The sequence below is a fragment of the Oncorhynchus nerka genome, linkage group LG27 (assembly GCF_034236695.1).
Source record: "Oncorhynchus nerka isolate Pitt River linkage group LG27, Oner_Uvic_2.0, whole genome shotgun sequence".
NCBI lineage: Eukaryota > Metazoa > Chordata > Actinopteri > Salmoniformes > Salmonidae > Oncorhynchus > Oncorhynchus nerka.
In genome coordinates this window covers 40,355,237-40,376,178 of record NC_088422.1, presented here as the reverse complement: position 1 = coordinate 40,376,178, position 20,942 = coordinate 40,355,237, and the positions used below count along the sequence as shown (strand labels likewise).

General features: G+C 41.8%; 1 protein-coding gene across 1 annotated transcript; it reads right to left on the bottom strand.

Annotated features, from left to right (window-relative positions):
• Window positions 1–7,944: 7,944 nt before the first annotated feature.
• Window positions 7,945–14,102, bottom strand: LOC115111219 (neuropeptide FF receptor 1-like). Its single transcript, XM_029637077.1, has 3 exons — window positions 13,721–14,102; window positions 9,214–9,313; window positions 7,945–8,965 (listed from the first exon to the last, which is right to left on the bottom strand). Exons 1-3 carry the CDS (start codon window positions 14,100–14,102, stop codon window positions 7,945–7,947), a joined length of 1,503 nt encoding a protein of 500 aa, XP_029492937.1.
• Window positions 14,103–20,942: the final 6,840 nt, after the last annotated feature.

The following is a 20,942-nucleotide window of genomic DNA, read 5'->3' as shown; positions in this document are numbered from 1 at the left end:
TCCTGTTTCCATTGATCATCCGTGAAATGTTTCTCTAACTTGATTGAAGTCCACCTGTAGTAAATTTAATTGAGTGGTCCGTAGAGCTCTGAGACAGGATTGTGTTGCAGCATAGATCTGGGGAAGGATACCAAACAATTTATGCAACATTGAAAGTCCCCAAGAACACAGTGTTCTTAAATGGAAGAAGTTTGGAACCACCAAAACCCTTCCTATAATTGGCCGGCCAGGCAAACTGCGATCGGGGGAGAAGGGCCTTGGTCAGGGAGGTGACCAAGAACCCGATGGTCACTCTGACAGAGCTCCAGAGTTGCTCTGTGGAGATGGGAGAACCTTCCAGAAGGACAACCATCTCTGCAGCACTTCACCAATCAGGCCTTTATGGTAGACGGAAGACACTCGGTAAAAGGCACATACATGAAGCATGGTGGTGGCAGCGTCATGCTGTGGAGATGTGTTTCAGCGGCAGGGACTGGGAGACTAGTCAGTATCGAGGGAAAGATTAAAGGAGAAAAGTACGGAGAAATTCTTAATGAAAATCTGCTCCAAAGCGCTTAGGACCTCAAACTGGGGCACAGATTCACCCTCCAACAGGACGACCCTAAACACACAGTCAAGACAACGCAGAAGTTTCTTCGGGAAAAGTCACAATTTCCTTGAGTGGGCTAGCCAGAGCCTGGACTTGAACCCGATCGAACATCTCTGGAGAGAAAATAGCTTTGCAGCGATGCTCCCCATCCAATCTGACAGAATTTGAGAGAATCTGCAGAGAAGAATGGGAGAAACTCCCCAAATACAGGTATGCCAAGCTTGTAGTGTCATACCCAAGAAGACTTGAGGCTGTAATCACTTCCAAAGGTGTTTCAACAAAGTACAGGGTCTGAAAATGTATGTAAATGTAATATTTAGGTTTTAAAAAATTAAGTGTAAAAATCTGTTTGATTTGTCATTATGGGGTATTGTGTGTAGATTGAGGGGGGAAAATAAATTAATCAATGTTAGAATAAGGCTGTAACAAAATGTGGAAAAAGTCAAGGGGTCTGAACACTTTCCGACTGCACTGCATATCTGAATGCAGTTCGTATTTTCACAAGAGGCTGTGTTTACATCGTAGATAGAAGCAGGCCATTGGCTGCCTTCATCAGGAGGGGTATGTACGGGAGATCTGATTTGGTTTAGCAGTTCGGCAAATTTGCCTGAGTAGACAGTGTTAAAATATGCTTTTTATGAGAACATTTTATAGTAATAAGAATGTTTGAGCGTCATACAATAAATCCCCACACATCGCCTCCTGAGGAAAATAGGAATTTCATTTTTCATTAGCATGTATGAGTTTCGACACTAACCGTCTCACTCAATTCATTCAGGATTATCTGTAGTCATGGTAGCATCCACATGAATGTAGAAGTAGAAGTATTTAGAAACATTCTATTCTTATTTACAATGTAGATGACTCCAAAATGACAATACATTATTTACCCTTAATATCTATTGGGCACAAAATAATCTGGAAAAACAACCAAAAACTTTAAATGCATCCAACAATTTGTAGAGTCACAAGCTTGATGTCATTGCGTGCTAGGAATATGAGACCAAGTTCTAAACTTTTTACTACTTTATTTATAAAAATCCTTAGGAATACCAATTTTCTTGTTGTACAATTGCTCAGAGAAATATTAAGTATATATATATATATTTTTTTTTTAAATACAGCATAGCTCAATATCAATATATTCATTATTGCTAATCTTTATCAAGGGCGTCAATAATTTTGTACCCCACTGTATATACTTAACACATATGGAGGCTTTAAGTGCACCAATGCAGTATCATGCCATTGCAACTGTCAATACAACCATTGTAACACTTGAACATGATTCAGCAGATCTTATTGCAAGCAAATTTGATCTTTAAACAGTTGCAAATGAGTTACCGTTTGTTCAATTGTATCTTATCAGCTTACGGTTTGTGATCTTGTATTCAATGAAATATTAGCTAGATTTAGTCTTGTAAGTGTTTACATACCCCAATAAGAAACTAAAAATCGTTGCTCAACAGGTAGGTAATTAACAAATGAGCCATGGAAATCCAAAAAACAAAACGCATTGGGTCCCAAACATGGGTTCCGAATGGCATCCATGGGAGAGCTGGACAAGCAACTCCAGTTGAGTCCTAAAAGATCCCCGCAATGGACACCTACTGGACTTGCCTGAGATCCGACAAAAACCAAAAGAAAAAACCCAAACCAATTTAGGATAGGGAGCGAAAACAAAAGTGGCGCAAACTCAAATATGGGAAGGCAAAGGCTCTGTTCAACAACCTAAAGCCAAGTGGAAGCGCTAAACAGAGGAGTAGCTCTTCCAACAACCTTTCGGTTACTGTCCCAACGCTCTAAACGCAACATCTAGTTGGTCTACAAATAAATGCTTGATATGTTCTAAAAATAGTTCTAAATCAAACTTTATTTGAAGTGCATTTAAAGTTTTTGATTTGATTTAGTGCTATTCTTTTACTTAGATTTTTGGTTGAGATAGAAACGTGAATCTAACATATCAAGCATTTATTTGTAGACAAACCAAATGTTGCGTTTAGAGCGTTGTGCCAGTAACCGAAAGGTTGTTGGTTCAAACGCCAGAGCCAACAAGGTGAAAAATGTTGATGTGCCCTTGAGCAAGGCAGTTAACCCTAATTTGCTCCAGGGGTGCCGTACTACTATGACTGACCCTGTAAAACTGCACCTAGCTGGTGTATGTGGCAAAAAAAGATGACGATTAACAAGTAATACTTTTTTCTCTAAGGTAGGGGTAAAAATTGACACCCTAAAAGATTCTTATGAATAAAGTAGTCAAAACTTTAGTATTTGGTCCCATTATTTCTAGCACGCAATGACTACATCAAGCTTGTGACTACAAACTTCTTGGATGCATTTGCAATTAGTTTTGGCTGTGTTTCAGACTATTTTGTACCCAATAGCAATGAATGGTAAATAATGTATTGCCATTTTGGAGTCATTTGTATTATAATTAAGAATAGAATATGTTTCTAAACACTAGTACATTAATGTGGATGCTCATAGCAGCGGGAAGTAGGGAAGCTGAGAGCGCTGCAACACCCACCCCTTGTGGAAAAAAATATATACAGTACCAGTCAAGTTTGGACACACATACTCATTCAAGGGTTTTTCTTTATTTTGGACTATTTTCTATATTGTCTTTACACAAACTATGAAATGACACACATGAAATCATGTAGTAACCATTTAAACATTTTTTTTTTAACAAATCAAAATATATTTTATATTTGAGATTCTTCAAATGGCCACCCTTTGCCTTGACAGCTTTGCACACTCTTGGCATTCTCTCAACCAGCTTCATGAGGTAGTCAGCGGGAATGCATTTCAACAAACAGGTGTTCCTAGTTCATTTGTGGAACTGCTTTCCTTCTTAATACGTTTTTTCTCCCCAATTTTCATGGTATCCAATTGTTAGTAGTTACTATCTTGTCTCATCGCTACAACTCCCATACGGGCTCGGGAGAGATGAAGGTCGAAAGCCATGCGTCCTCCGAAACACACCCCAACCAGGCTGCACTGCTTCTTAACACAGCGCGCATCCAACCCGGGTTAAGAAGCAGTGTGGCTTGGTTGGGTTGTGTTTTGGAGGACGCATGGCTTTCGACCTTCGTCTCTCCCGAGCCTGTACGGGAGTTGTAGCGATGAAACAAGATAGTACCTACTAACAATTGGATACCATGAAAATTGGGGAGCCGCACCAATGTGTCGAAGGAAACACCGTGCACCTGGCGACCTGGTAAGCGCGCACTGCGCCAGGCCTGCCACAGGAGTCGCTAGTGCACGATGAGACAAGGATATCCCTACCGGCCAAACCCTCCCTAACCCGGACGACGCTAGGCCAATTGTGCGTCGCCCCACGGATCTCTCGGTCGCGGCCGGCTGCGACAGAGCCTGGGCGCAAATCCAGAGTCTCTGGTGGCACAGCTAGCACTGCGATGCAGTGCCCTAGACCACTGCGCCATCCGGGAGGCTTCCTTCTTAATACGTTTGAGCCAATCAGTTGTGTTGTGACAAGTAAGGGGTGGTATAAAGAAGATAGCTCTATTTAGTAAAAGACCAAGTCCATATTATGGCAAGAACAGCTCTAATAATCAAAGAGAAACAACAGTTCATTACTTTAAGACATGAAGGTCAGTCAATCCGGAACATTTCAAGAACTTTGAAAGTTTCTTCAAGTGCAGTCGTAAAAACCATCAAGCGCTATTATGAAACTGGCTCTCATGAGGACCGCCACAGGAAAGGAAGACCTCTGCTACAGAGAATAAGTTCATTAGAGTTACCAGCCTCAGAAATGGCAGCCCAAATAAATGCTTCACAGAGTTCATGTAACAGACACTTCTCAACATCAACTGTTCAGAGGAGACTGTTCAGCGTGAATCAACCTTTGTGGTCAAATTGCTGCAAAGAAACCACTACTAAAGGACACCAATAAGAAGAGACTTGCATGGGCCAAGAAACACGAGCAATGGACATTAGACCGGTGGAAATCTGTCCTTCTGATGAGTGCAAACTGGAGATCTTTGTGAGACACAGAGTATGTGAACGGATGATCTCTGCATGTGTGATTCCCACTGTGAAGCATGGAGGAGGTGTGGGGGTGCTTTGCTGGTGACACTGCGTGATTTATTTAGAATTCAAGGCACACTTAACCAACATGGCTACCACAGAATTCTGCAGAGATACTCCATCCCATCTGGTTTGCACTTAGTGGGACTACCATTTGTTTTCAACAGGACAATGACCCAACACACCTCCAGGCTGTGCAAGGGCTATTTGACCAAGGAGAGTGGTGTGCTGCATCAGACGACCTGACCTCCACAATCACCCGACCACAACCCAATTGAGATGGTTTGGGATGAGTTGGTCCACAGAGTGAAGGAAAAGCAGCCAACAAGTGCTCAGCATATGTGGGAACTCCTTCAAGACTGTTGGAAAAGCATTCCAGGTGAAGCTCGTTGAGAGAATGCCAAGAGTGTGCAAAGCTGTCAAGGCAAAGGGTTGGCTACTTTGAAGAATCTCAAATAAACAAATCCAACTATTTTTACAACACTTTGTTGGTTATTTCAGAGTTTTGATGTCTTCACTATTATTCTACAATATAGAAAATAGTAAAAAAATAAAAACCTTGGAATGAGTAGGTGTGTCAACTTTTGACTAGTACTGTATATCACCTTAAAAATAGTTTATTTACAACCTCTGGGATTTAACATGTTGGGCAAAGTGGTAAAGGAGAGCCTGACCTATAACCCCTAACTTGAGTTCAGTCTTCGACAATGAGAACCAAGAGGGGCCTACTTCGTCCTTCCTGACAGGGAAAGGACTCGATTCTAGGCCGTAGAAAAATCCTACTTCCATCTCATTAGATCAGACCAGGATGGAACAACAGTGGTTTGCATCCTAAAAAAATAGTTGTTTTTTCTTGCATAACACACCATTATTTGTCTACCCATATGATGTAGATCATTGTCAGGTTATTAGATATTCACGCTCCAGTAACAAAACACCACCATGGTTGTAATAACACTTTAAACAGGTAGTTAGTAAATGTGTAGAATGTGTTTTTGTTTTGGGTCCACACTGGTAAGTTAACTTATGTAAATTAGACAGTCACAGAGGATTTCCTTCTGAATAACTGGTCAGGGCAGAGCACTTTCCATTCAGCTTCAGGCAACTTTGATGTAATGCTTGATTACACCTGTAGTGGCTACTTCCCTCCATCACGGTCCGCTTGTGGAATACAACATTGTTGCTTATCCATTGTTCACTAGATATATCATCGTAATTACACCCAACACACTGTTGAAAAACAGAATGCTTCCCACCACTAGATCACATAATTAGACGCAAGCTGTATATGATCCCAACGCTGCCACCAATGTAGTGGAAGAGTGAAAGCTGCAACAGGGACTCTAACCACGGCTCATACCTAGGAAAAAAAGTCTGCTCTAACGGCCGTTGCCATGGAAGCATAGTAGGTCCTCTGGACAAAGCCAGTAGGCCTACAATGCTGGCATATACCTTGTTACAATAGCCTAAGTACATAACATGATTGACACGACCGTAATAATCATTATGAAACGGCCTTGGAAGTGCCATAAGTGACAGCCAACATAATTCATTATTTTCCATGAACCTGTTTAACTGCATTTATAGCTTGATCATAGCCCAGACTCGTTATAGTTGCAAACATAGCACCGGTATCCCAAAGTATTAAGCAAAAACAAACATAGAAGACAGCATAGGCATTAATCAAAACGATTCCAAAAGTATTTCGGTGACAACCTGGTTGATTAACAATATTGGGTTGTCAACAGTTTTTATATGAATAAATGTGGGACACAAAAGGCAGTGTAGAACAGCATTTGTCAAAATGCATTGCTCCAATAACTTTCAAAGATTGTTCCTCAGTTTGCCCCCGACAAAATGTATTTTCCTCTGAATGAAGTTGCACAAAAATGTATTTTCACACAAATTAAGCCTCACGAAAACGCACAATCTGCGAAAATACTTTTTGTACATATTTGCATGAATTTAGTGTGAGATTTCATTGGTATTGTACATAGGCTCTTCATCTAGGTTTGTACCTGTAGACTTTCCATAGCCAAGAAGAATAACTATGCACAATACAGTAATTGAGTACATTGAGACATGAAGTGGTTTGTGAAGAAATGATGTGGCTCAGTTGGTAGAGCATGGTGCTTGCAATGCTATGGTTGTGGGTTCAATTCCCACGAGGGACCAGTATGAAAATGTATGCACTCACTAAGTAGCCCTGGATAAGTGTGTATGCTAAAATGGAATAGGAATGAATAGACCATGTCAGGTTTTACATAGAAACAAGTTGCATTTGCAAAGTATTTCAAGAAACTGTAGTATTTTTATATTCCACAAGTATTATCAGATTAACTATTTTGTACACAATTATCAGACTCAAGTTACAAATGCTGGTAAACACTCATACGTTTAGTTGACTTTTTTTTCCATAAAAGTAGTGCACTGGGCCTTTACTAATTCTGTATTAGCGGATCGATATAGACTTCTTCAGCTCCGGCAATTGTTCTTTTCTGCCTCCCTCTTTTCTACAAGTTATGGAGTCAAGGGTGTGAATACTTCTGTAAATGAGATTCCTGTATTCCATTTTCAATAAATGTGCAAAGAAATACTTGTAATGATGGGGTACTGTGTGTAGACGGGTGAGAAAAATGTATTTAATCCAGGCTCGAACACAACTAAATGTGGAATAAGTCTAGGGGTATGAGTACTTTCTGAATGCACTGTATGTCTAATCAAATATGAAATTCAACATAATTCCAACCACCCAAAACAATGTATATTGAATATAGGATGAAAAAGATTAACATTTCTATGTAGAATTTAACCCAGTTTAAAGTAGACATGATTATTATGTTGGAATTAGATTAACAGGTTGTTTAATCTATGTATTTAAGTTTGTTTTATTCTAATTTCAATGTTTACAACGCTGGTTGAAATATGATAAACGGCACTGGTTGATGACTTAAAAAAAGAAAATCTAAACGCATTTCCTACGTTGATTCCACGGCACACCGCGTTGACATATTACGTTGAAACAACGTTGATTCAACCAGTGTGCACCCAGTGGGATGTCTCTATTCTCAGCACTTATTATGACCAATTTTCTATTCAGACACTTTGTGGATACGGGCCCAGGTCTTTTTTTAGTGGTTGGAGGGATCTTAGAATGACTCCAAGATCAAAGTTTGTCATGTGGTCTAATTCAATGTTGACTTGAGTCCACATACCACATCATCTGAAAGAAAATGAAATAAGACTGTGCCTATCTTTTCTATTCATAAGGGATGCTGAAATCACCTCCATGGTTTCAATCCCCACTAATGATCCCAGGCCTGACACACTCCCATTGGGCTGGTGGGCTCCTCAACATGAATCCCCTTTTTGTTCATCACATAGCCAATCCCCATTCCTCCACTCGCCCCAGTCCCCCTGCCCTCAATATGGACCGTGTTGCTTCCCACCTTAGAATTCTTCTTCAACTCCAGCTCAAGGAGCACAGAGTCTGCCACATTACCGTCGGTGTATACTTTGTTTCTTGCCCCAAACAAGAGAGGATTGGGGTTGCTTGTGGGATCCCTCAGTCCGCCTCCATCCAGTCCACCATTACCCCCATCTCTTGCTCTACCTTCCCTAGTTCCCCTTCCCGTTACCTCACCCCTATTCCCTGTGGGGCAGCAAGAGTTGGTCTGGCAGACGGCCTGGAAGCCCCTCTTGAAGTTCTCGTTGAAGTATCCGTAGATGATGGGGTTGACAGAAGAGTTGGAAAAGGCTAGCCAGTGGGCGAAGGGAAAGATGTATCCAGTGAGGAGCTCCAGCTGTTCCTCTCCCAGCCCTCCGTAGTCCGTCAGCAGCATCAGAGTCCACAGCGGCAGCCAGGACAGCATGAACAGCAGGGCCACCACGATCAGCATCTTGATCACCTTGATCTTCTTCTGGGAGATCTGTGGCCTTCCCCCCTCATGCCTTGCTGGGGGGAGAGGAGGTGCTGCATCCTGAGGTTCTCTGCTTGACACCACAGAGGTGTAGAGCTTCACCCCGATGCGCCCGTACATGACGGTGATGAGAGTCAGGGGCACCAAGTAGATGTGGGCGAACAGAACCGTGGTGTAGACCTTCCTCATCTTCGGGTCAGCAAAGTTCTCATAGCAGGAGTACAGGGGGTAGGTCATGTTGTAGTTCTGGCTGTAAACCATGTAGTGATCAGCCACCTCCTCCACGGTCAGGGCAGCTGCTGAGGGACACATGATTACCACGGCCAGAACCCAGATCATCGCTATGGTCGCCTTGGCAACTAAGAGGGTGAGTTTGGGCTGAAAAGGGTACACAATGCAGCGGAACCTGTGGAGAGTGGAAATAGAGAGAGGAAAAGGAAGAATGCTTGCTGTTTTTTTTGTGCCAAGGCACTATACAAATGTGGTCAAATATATTGGCACCCCTTGCACTTAGTGCAATGTTCTGTTTTTTTACATTCAAAACAGGTTGAATGGCTGTTTCTACACTGTAGAGCACCCTCAATCACAGGTGAGATAAATTACACAGTAAACAAGAATCATTGCCTGCAACCAAATTCCCTCCATCATACCAACCTGTCCACTGCGATGGCCACCAGGGTGAAGACTGAGGCAGCCACAGACATCCCCTGCACCAGACCACTCAGTTTACACACAGTGTTGGTAAACGGCCAGCCTGTTGACAAAATCAATGACAATGACCAACAACTACAAAGAGACAGCAGCCATATAGTTCAATTTACTTGTTAAAATAAGGACAAATTCAAATATATAGACTTTCCCAGCTGCAATTCCCTAGGCCTTGTACACAGTTGTCATATGCACTAACAAGTTGATGGCAAAATATATACATTTACACAGACACAAATCACTCAACCCACAGATGGAGATATAAACACTGGTTAAACATCTATTCTGTTTCTTTTGAAGGACTTTATGAATAAGGCATAAGATGGTAATGAAAACCAATTTGAATGAGTCTATAGAATGGGGAATCATAAGTATAATTTGCTATTTGGCTGTAATTTGCTATCTTGTAGTTATACAACTATAGATGAGCCATTCTTTATATGTATAACAGTTATACAACTAGTCTGTAAATTATCAATTTACACCCCCCCCCCACATTTTCCATCAGTAGAAAGTGCATAATGACAGTCTGAAATGAACATGATGAAATATGCATTAAATAAAACTCAAACAGTGTCTAAGATTTCTAAGTTATGTTTGAACAGAGCTCTTCATCACACCAAGCTCAGCAGGGTATAGGCACAATTTATATCCCGTTGCCAGGATAAATTGCAGAAAATGTATATCAACAAGATACCCAAAGCAATGATTTTCTGTCCATTAGATTGCTTTCTACAAAACACTTTAGTTCAATAGTAATTTAATTTCCTCAAATGAATGGGCATGCAAAATATTAACATTATGAATAATGAGGACAAGAGGATATGTACACCCATTATAGGGATAGTTTCTCGACAGAGAATGTAGAGAATCAGGATCTGATCTTTGTCCACGAGGTGCTACTCTTACCCATCATTAATATGAATTAAATCTCATTATGACTCTACATTGTCTCGGAGGAAAAGGGGGTTATGTGCTCAAACAACTGGAGTAGTGGTACTACTCTGTCTTATGAAGGTCGTTGACCGAAATGTCACGCTATGTTTCTAACTTTGGATACATTTTTCATATATTTTTACAGGGGTGCAACTTTCACTGGGGACGTGGGGTCATGCAAAGCTTCTGGAAGGCTGGCTGGACCAGCACGCAAGAGTTGAGCATAGTTCAGTGTGTGTGTGGACCTCTTTCACCGAGTTGTAAACGCAAGTAGAGCAGAAACTGGCTACTCTTTAGTTGACTGATATAGCTGGCCAGGTAACTGCTGTTTAACTTTATAGAAAAAAACTAAACTAGTTTTTATTCGCAGTTCTGAGCTGGTATTGTAACTGACATGTAACGTTAGCTAATGTTTCATCCCCTCTCGACTGAGGTGGATGAATTAGCTATGCTAGCTAGTAGCTACCACAGCCAGGTCAGCTCTAGCCTCTAGCTATCTGTCAGATAGCGATATGAGGTGGCTATTATTAATATCTAACAGCAGTTGTTTGTATGGAAATGTTTTGTAGCCTTTGTTTTGTCCCATTTCAACAGAAGTAAATTCACTTGGCTAGCTTTCACCAGTTGATGTACCATTAGAGAAAGAGAGAGCTTGCCAAAAGTTGGCTAACTTTAGCTATTATTTTGCCTCAATCACACTAGACCTGAATCAAATGATGAAACCATCAGCCAAACAATTGAAGATTTCATATTCTGACGTTTTTTTTCAGTGCAATGTCAGTTTTTATTAGTCTGTATGTCGACGTAACATTATTGATCTGTCAGTTTCCCTAGCTAATTCCCTACTTTTCACACTGAGACAGTAATAAACAGCACTAGTGTTACAGGCATTAGAGTCATGGTGCAAGGTAGAGGTCTGCACCGCACATCCACAGCTTTTCATATCGCATTCCAGCCGCACCTGCTGGTTTTCTGCCTGACTCCCTGGTCCCAAACTCAACTGCAGTGCCGCAATGTTATTTTAGGCGTATGTCACACAGCTCACTTGCCAGCCATGGTTCCAGCAATTTTGTGCCCTATAGGCAATATCAAATGCGTATCGAATCTGGTTGAGAGAATGCCAAGCGTGTGCAAAGCTGTCATCAAGGCAAAGGGTGGCTACTTTGAAGAATCTCAAATATAACATATATTTTGATTTGTTTAACACTTTGTTGGTTACTACATGATTCCATGTGTTATTTCATAGTTTTGATGTGTTCCCTATTATTCTACAATGTAGAAAATAGTAAAAATAAAGAAAAACCCTGGAATGAGTAGGTGTGTGTTTTGACTGGTAATGTATGTCCACTGGCAGGGTTTAGCCTTCACATTGGGTCTTGGGGGTGACGAAAAGATAGTGGGGTGGACCAAGGTTAAAATGTTCAATGCTTATGGGCATACATGGGTCCCTCCAATATCCAAACCCAGTGATAAAATATGAATTCTTATGTAAATTGAGGTCTGAAGTAGCCAAGTTTCCTTTTTTTTTTGTCCTGCTTTTGGACGATAAGGAGACCATGGCCAGTGGTGGAAATAAACTCATGAAAAGTAGTCAGCAGGAAGGATCTCTGACAATATTCCCCACTCTGTTATGTCTCCTCTGATCATTTAATGTTGCCTGCAGCAACACTTTGTTTATATTCATTATAACAATGTTTCTGTTCTTTGTTTTTGATGAGTCATTCAGTCAATTCACAAATTACTAAAGACATGCTCCGGAACTTTGCTATTAAGTCTATTTTTTTACCTCCCGCTGTGGGCTGGATGTGTCAATGTGTAGTTCATACATGCATAATCTATGAGCAGACTGTTTTACCTCAATTAGCAACAAAATCCCTAGTTTAAAATCAACCATTTTTTTGGAAGCTGTGCTGCACCATTTCCCCCCACATTGGCCAGCCCCCTAACAATTTGAGTTCCTGCCAATGAGCTTCAGCCCCTTCCATTTGCATGACAGTTAGCAAGATGCACACACAGCAGAGCGAGACAGAGACCAATGACATGGTGCACATACAGTGCATTCAGAAAATATTTAGACCCCTTCACTTTTTCCACATTTTGATACGTTACAGCCTTATTCTAAAATCGATTAAATAGTTTCCCCCCCACATCAATCTACACACAATACCTCATAATAGTAGACCAAAAACAGGTTTTTAGAAATGTTTGCAAATGTATTACAAATAAAAAATTGATATCACATTCACACAAGTATTCAGACCCTTTACTCACTACTTTGTTGAAGCACCTTTGGCAGCAATTATAGCCTTGAGTCTTCTTGGGTATGACGCTACAAGCTTGGCACACCTATATTTGGGGAGTTTCACGCATTCTTCTCTGCAGATCCTCTCAAGCTGTGTCAGGTTGGATGGGGAGTGTTGCTGCACAGCTATTTTCAGGTCTCTCCAGAGATGTTCGATCGGGTTCAAGTCCGGGCTCTGGCTGGGCCAATCAAGGACATTCAGAGACTTGTCCAGAAGCCACCCCTGTGTTGTCTTGGCTGAGTGCTTCCCTAGCTAGGGTCATTGTCCTGTTGGAAGGTAAACCTTTCTTCCAGTCTGAGCACTCTGGAGCAGGTTTTCATCAAGGATCTCAATATACTTTGCTCTGTTCATCTTTCCCTCGATCCTGACTAGTCTCCCAGTCCCTGATGCTGAAAAACATCCCCACAACATGATGCTGCCACCACCATGCTTCACTGTAGCGGCTACCGTCTGGCCACTCTATGATAAAGGCCTGATTGGTGGAGTGCAGCAGAGATGGTTGTCCTTCTGGAAGGTTCTTCCATCTCCATAGAGGAACTCTGGAGCTTAGTCAGAGTGACCATTTGGTTCTTGGTCACCTCCCTGACCAAGGTCCTTCTCCCCCGATTGCTCAGTTTGGCCGGGCATCCAGCTCTAGGAGGAGTCTTGGTGGTTCCAAACTTCTTCCATTTAAGAATGATTGAGGCCACTGTATTCTTGGGGACCTTCAATGCTGCAGACATTTTTGTTGCCCTTCCCCAGATCTGTACCGTGACACTATCCTGTCTGGGAGCTCTAAGGACAATTCTTTTGACCTCATGTCTTGGTTTTTATTTTTACATGCACTGTCAACTGTTGGACTTTATATTGGCAAGTGTGTGCCTTTCCAAATCATCTCCAATCAATTGAATTTACCACAGGTAAACTCCAATCAAATTGAAGAAACATCTCAAGGATGATCAATGGAAACAGGATGCACCTGAGCTCAATTTCGAGTCTCATAGCAAAGGGTCTCAATACTTACGTGAATAAGATATCTTTTTTTGTTTTATACATTTGCAAAAATGTCTAAACCCGTTTTTGCGTTGCCATTATGGGGTATTGTGTGTAGATTGATGAGGAACATTTTGTATTTAATACATTTTAGAACAACACTTAACGAAACAAGATGTGGAAAAAGTGAAGGGGTCCGGGTGCACTGTTGCATTCACCAGGTCAGTCAAACCGTTGCCTACCTGTGATGAGGTTGTCCACCAGCGTTGTGGGGATGCAGAAAATGCCCACCAACAGGTCGCTGACCGCCAGGTTGAGGATGAAAAGGTTGGTGACGGTTCTCATGCGGCGGTTCCCCAGCACGATCAGACACACCAGCACATTACCCACCATGCACAGCAAGAAGATGAACAGGTAGGCCAGGATGAAGCTAGCAGCCACAGGGAGGGAGTGCTGGTAGTAAGGGAAATAGGTGATGTTGTTGGTGGTGGTGGTGTAGTTGGTGTGGTTAGCAGCATCATAGTAGAGGAGGAGGTGGCTGGAGGAGTTCAAGGCTATCATGGTGCCTGTCGAGCCCTCCAGTTCAGTCAGACCCTTCTCTTCTTCGCTGCTCCACACCTCCATCACTCCTCTCTTCTTCAGGGTGGGGCACGCAGCCACTCACACGCCGCTCTGCACCTTGGGACACAGACAAAAAGAAGCAAATAATTTCCTTATAAAATTCTAGCAGATTCATACAGTGCATCTCCAGACGTTCTAATTATTCAGTCATTTGAATTTCATAGCAAATACACTTCATACTTGGTAGCACACAAGTTTGGATATTGGTACAAAGACACTGTAATAGACCTTCGATCTGACTTGAGGACATTGCTTTCAGAATAAATAACAAGGATCTCATATCATCAATTTGTCATTGTAGTAATTTACGCTTACCTCAGACACACTGAGATTAATCACATTGACATGAAGCACAATTCTTAGTAATAGATAGTTAGCTCACAAGCAGCTCCCATTGATGAGAGCTAAAATTACATGCCAGTTAGCCCTGTCGTTGACCTCAAAAAAATTCCAGCAACTTAGATCACCTCCTGAATCAAATACTAATCAGGTTCTACACAGTTCTATATTTGAACCAGTTACTGTAATACAATTATGTGCACATGATACCCAAATCCACGACAAACGTCTACTATATGAAATAAGCCATGCTAACCAATTGCTTATTCTGAGTTGAGTGGACTTTAAATGAACAAGAATTTGGGCCAATGTGTTAGTTTGTTCGATCAACAAACTGCTAGAAGTGTGCTGAATTTGTAAAAGCTTGTTGAGTAAAATGACAAATTCATGTTTGCCTTTGGGAGGCAGTAGAAAAGTAAATTAATCTTTAGTTGTAGGTTAAATCTCAAGATGTTCTCCAATTAAAGGACACATTCAATCTTATTCAGTCTAATTATTTTAAGTATTTAATTATATACTGTACATAAAATGTTCTGATATGGCATTTATTCTGCATCTATAATTCTATTCCAAAAATGTAATGTCTGTCAATGTCTGTTTCTTCATACAATATTGGTACACTTAGACATGTAGGATCTTTATTTTAAGAGAAAATCAAGTCTGAAATCTCAAAGTGGCTATTAAACTTCAATAGCGTGGGGCGGAGCTAGCATGTTGGAGTGAACGGCTGTGCGTGAGAGGCTCCTGCAACTTTTTTGCGAAATAATCTAATTTAACCTAATTTATGGCACTTTTTACAACAAACGTTTCTTTCTAATACAAGATTGTAACTTTTTATATGAAAATGCCGAGTAATAAGCGACCAAAGGACAATAAATCCACAGCGGAGGCCTACTCCCCACTAAACAACGAGACAGACATGGCGGGAGGCACATGCAACAACGTGACACTTACAGAACTTACCCGGGCTTTGGGGGAGCTACGTGTTGCTATAGCTGAGGATCTTAAGGCCACTATTGCTGAGCTGGACACCAAAATCGAGAGCGTCATTCGAACGGTCGCTTCGCATGGCCAGAGTATTGTGGACCTTGAGAAAGCTTCTGAATTCAACGCTGGTAGGATCGACGAGTTAGAGAAGCTATGCACGTCATTGCAGGATACTGTGCAGAGGCTTTCTGTGAAAGTGGTGGACCTGGAGGGCCGATCCAGACGTAATAACCTTTGCGTTGTTGGTCTGGCAGAGGGGATAGAGGCGGGCTCTCGCCCTACTGACTTCTTCGCCAAGCTATTGAAGGATGCAATGGGATCGGATGTTTTGGATTCGGATCCCCAGCTGGACCGCGCACATCGCTCCCTTGTCCCAGTGCCTGGACCGGGCCAACGTCCTCGCCCAGTAATAATCTGTTGTCACAGTTTCAAGACCAATGATCTTATCCTGCGTGAAGCTCGAATGAGGGGCAACCTGTCACATAAAGGGCATCCATTCCGTGTCTATGAGGATTATGCGCCCGATGTGGCAAAGCATCGCGCCGACTACAGAGATGTCATGACCAAACTCTACAAACTCCATCTTCGCCCAGCCTTACTCTTCCCTGCAAGACTAAGAATTACCCCGCCTTCCGGTGAGAAGATTTGGCTCTCCTCGGTTTTGGACGCAGAGAAGTTTATCCGGGGATATACACCAATCCCCCGTACAGGTTATAGAGTGCCTTGTTATCGCGTGTTAGGGTTTGCTCATGGACTCGAATCCATACTATACCATATTGGGTGAAAACGTATTAAACGGGCTCAACAAGGGCTACCGAGCATGTAAGACGCTGAGCAGACCAATGGATGGCGGTCAGAGCTCTCATTTAAGGTTAAATTCACTTTCATCCCGGCTGTGCTCAGCGATGCATATTTTTTACTTCCAGGTTTGATCACTGACACCTTCGGACGGATATACTTATATTCCCCCACTTTTGTTTTGTTTCATTATTTATTTTACAATCCTTACATCACTCTTACTACCATACCATGTATTTATTGCTTGCAGGGGACTGGGGGTGATGGTTGGGAGGGGGCAGACGCCTGGTTAGCAAGTTGATGTTTTGTGCCGTTCTGCCTTTGTCTGGCCGTGGGCCTCTCTCCCGACTAGAGTCCCACCAGCCCTCTGTAATGCTTATGTATGTGTAGGTGCAATGGTGCTTGCCTACGGAGCTGTGAGGGGAACGGCACCTTAGTACCTCCAGGCTCTGATCAGGCCCTACACCCAAACAAGGGCACTGCGTTCATCCACCTCTGGCCTGCTCGCCTCCCTACCACTGAGGAAGTACAGTTCCCGCGCAGCCCAGTCAAAACTGTTCGCTGCTCTGGCCCCCCAATGGTGGAACAAACTCCCTCACGACGCCAGGACAGCGGAGTCAATCACCACCTTCCGGAGACACCTGAAACCCCACCTCTTTCAGGAATACCTAGGATAGGATAAAGTAATCCTTCTCACCCCCTCCCCCCTTAAAAGATTTAGATGCACTATTGTAAAGTGGCTGTTCCACTGGATGTCTTAAGGTGAATGCACCAATTTGTAAGTCGCTCTGGATAAGAGCGTCTGCTAAATGACTTAAATGTAAATGTAAATGTAGGTGTGCGTACATATAATTACTATTTGTACTATATTACTATTTTCTCTTAGCATTTTAGTATTATGTATGTGTATATTTTAAATCAGTGTAGATTGTTATTCTGGGGTATGAATGTTTGTATGTGTATGTGTGCATATGGATGTATATACATATTCTTTAAATATATATTTTTATATATGATTTTTTTGTGTGGGTATGTATACATACATGTATATGTATGTATGGGTGTGTATGTATATATATATATATGTATATATAGGTATGTGTATGTGTGTGTATGTATGTATATATGTGTGTGTGTGTGTGTATATGTATGTGTGTATGTGTGTGTATGTATATATATGTATATATAGGTATGTGTATGTGTGTGTATGTATGTATATATATGTGTGTGTGTGTGTGTATGTATGTATGTGTATATATATATGTATGTGTGTATGTGTATGTATGTGTATATATATATATATAAGGTATATATTTTTATTTATTTTTTATTAAACTTTTTTTTTATGGGGGGAGTGTTTAATTTAACAAATCCTTGTTCCGATCTCCTGACCCACAGTATGTAAAGGTACGGCTGACTATGTCGGTTGCGGATGGTTTATTTTTTGACCGGCAGTGCTTAGCAATATTATCTTGAGGCTATATCTTGCTTATCTCTGGGATTGACCCAGGATGACGCTTAAATGCGCAATATGTTTAAGTTGCAACTTATTCGGTTTAGGTTTATTAGATGCTAACTGAACACTTAACTCGCGGGAGCCTCCTCAGTTCATATGTTAGTAGAAGTTCTAGGATAGTGAGAGGTGAACGTATAGTTGGGATTTTATTTTTGTTTTACCTCTTGTTCGAGGTCGCGCCGTGCTTTTTTGGCATCGGCCAGACAATGTGTTTATTATTTTTATTTTTCCTTTTTTTCTCTCCTGTTTGTACATGCCTGTTAAATGTGGGTTGATGGGGGGGGGGGGTAAGTGTTGGGGAAATTAGGGGAACAGGGTGGGAAGTAAAGGTGCTTGCAGGGGGGGAGGGGTGGGTTGGATACTGCTCGGGTGTAGGTGCTACATATGCTGATCGTGATGGTTTGGTGCGCTTTCTTACCTTTTTATCAAGTTACATGGAATGCAGGCCACCATAGGAACTACAAATGAGAGGAGGGCGGGGCTTACATTCACTTCCTGGAATGTCAAGGGTTTAAACGAACCAATTAAGAGGGGCAAGGTCCTAGCCCACTTGAAAGCACTCTCGTCTGATATTATATTTTTGCAAGAAACCCATCTGAAGATTAACTCTCATAGCAGACTTAAGGGTAGGTGGGTGGGGCAAGTGTATCACTCTAACTTCTCTGCCAAACCGAGAGGCACAGCGATTCTGGTACGGAAAGGAATCCCCTTTCTACATAAAACCACTATTGCGGATAAAGAGGGTCGGTATGTGATCGCAATAGGCGAAATCCACTCTACCTCAGTAACTCTACTAAATATCTATGGGCCAAACATTGACAACCCCTCTTTTTTCAAAAGAGTCCTTGCCCTGATTCCAGATATCTCCCATACTAACCTGGTCATTGGAGGGGACCTTAACTGTGTGCTAGACCAATATTTGGATAGATCCTCTACCCGGCGAACCCCTACCTCCTATTCAAGCGAATTCTTGAATACCTACATAAAAAAGTCAAACTTATTTGATATATGTAGGATCGCTAACCCTGCGGGTAGGGAATACTCCTTTTACTCTCATGTTCACAAGGTTTACACTCGAATTGACTACTTTTTGTTGGATGCTAGACTACTCCCCTATACCTGTAATGTGAGGTATCATGATATTATAATCTCGGACCACAGTCCACTCACCTTCTCCCTGAGATTGGGTGACATTGTACCAAACGAGAGGGTCTGGAGGTTGAATCCTCAGCTCCTCACAGAACCAACATTCTGTGAATATCTTAAAGACCAAATTAAATTTTTCTTTGATACCAACGACAACACAGAGACCTCCCCAGCATTATTGTGGGAAACACTGAAGGCTTATCTGAGAGGCTGTATCATCTCCTTTCAGGCTGCCAGGAGTAGGCAAAACAGAGGAAAACTGGAAGAACTAGAGGGACAAATTCACTTACTGGATAGGGAGAATGCTAGCCACCCATCTATGGAGAAACATAAAAAAAATTACCTCTTTAAAATTTGAATATAATCAGATTCTCTCAGCTAAAATTGCTAAATCTTTTCTCTATGCCAAGCAAAAATATTTTGAGTTTGGTGACAAACCACACAAATTACTCACCAGACAACTTCGAAAAAATGAGTGACCGAATGATTCACAGGGTTAAATCTGCATCTGGGGAATTACTCTCTTCCCCCAAAGACATCAATGACAGATTCCGTCAGTTTTATGAGACTCTATATTCATCTAAAGCGGATCCTAACCCCTTAATTATGCAAACATTTTTGGAGGACTGTAATCTTCCTGCCCTGAACCAGGAAGATTCTAACTTCCTGAATAAGGAAATATCTCTTGATGAAAGTCGAGAAACAATTAAATCTCTAAAGAGTGGCAAGACCCCGGGCCCAGATGGATACCCTGGTGAATTCTATAAAACATTCAGCAACATGCTCTCCCCCTATCTGCACAAAATGTTGATTCAGGCCAATGAGGATGGAGCTCTCCCTTCTACTTTGGACGAAGCGTTCATTACAGTCATACATAAGAAGGGTAAAGATCCAGAAGAGGTAGGGTCATACAGACCAATATCTCTCCTTAATACAGACCAAAAGATTTTAGCAAAAACTCTGGCTAACAGGCTTAGCACTTTAATTGGCAAATTGGTCCATTCGGATCAGACCGGCTTTATCCCTAACAGAAACTCATTCTTCAATCTCAGGCGCCTCTTCAATATTATGTATTCTCAGAGGTTACCCAACGTGGACCTTGCCGTCATATGTCTTGACGCCGAAAAGGCCTTTGACCAAGTTGAGTGGCCCTATCTATTCAAGGTCCTACAGAAATGTAATATTGGAGATAGGGGTTCCTATATAAAAGCTGGATCCAATTTATGAACCTGTGCCAGAATACTCACTAACCAATCATTGTCGCCCCGATTTAACCTCAACAGGGGGACAAGGCAGGGTTGTGCGCTGTCGCCTATGCTCTTCGCCCTAATTATTGAACCGCTCGCTCAGACGATTAGATCTCATGCAGCAATACACGGCTATAATACTAAAGATACTCTAAATAAGATCTCCCTATACGCAGATGACATCCTCCTCTGTAACAGAACCCCAGGCTAGTATCCCAGCTATTCTTGATGTGATCAATTTGTTTGGTACCTTCTCGGGATACAGAATAAATTGGAACAAGAGTGAATTAATGCCCATACGGTCGCAAAATACCTCCTGGCTAGAACATCTCCCATTTAAGTTATCTTCAGAAAAATGTACCTACCTAGGAATTGTAGTTACCAAACAATACTCCTTACTATTTAAAGAGAATTTCCCCTCTCTGATACAAAAACTCAAAGCAAACATACTATTTTGGAGAACTCTCCCAATCTCTCTGCTCGGAAGAATTAATGCCATTAAAATGGTCTTCCTCCCACAACTGCTCTACCTAGATCAGAACATCCCAGTATTCATACCTAAATCCTTTCATAAACAACTGGACTCAATTATCAATCCTTTCATCTGGGATTATAAAACACACAGGATAGGTAAAAAACACCTCTGTAAATCCAAGATGGAAGGAGGATTGTCTCTCCCAAATTTTATATTTTATTACTGGGCCGCTAACCTCCGCATTGTTACGTTTCTGTTGGATGACGTACTCCCGGCATCCAGCTGGCTTAGTATGGAGCGTGAGGAGTGTCACCCCTTCTCTATTGGCGCTGTGA

Excerpts from the sequence above, each read along its gene's own strand:
- LOC115111219 (XM_029637077.1), bottom strand. The coding sequence starts at position 14,102 with ATGGAGGTGTGGAGCAGCGAAGAAGAGAAGGGTCTGACTGAACTGGAG. Across the intron at positions 9,314-13,720 it reads GGTGGACAACCTCATCACAG|GCTGGCCGTTTACCAACACT; the intron begins GTAGGCAACGGT and ends TTTTGTCAACAG. Across the intron at positions 8,966-9,213 it reads GTGGCCATCGCAGTGGACAG|GTTCCGCTGCATTGTGTACC; the intron begins GTTGGTATGATG and ends CACTCTCCACAG.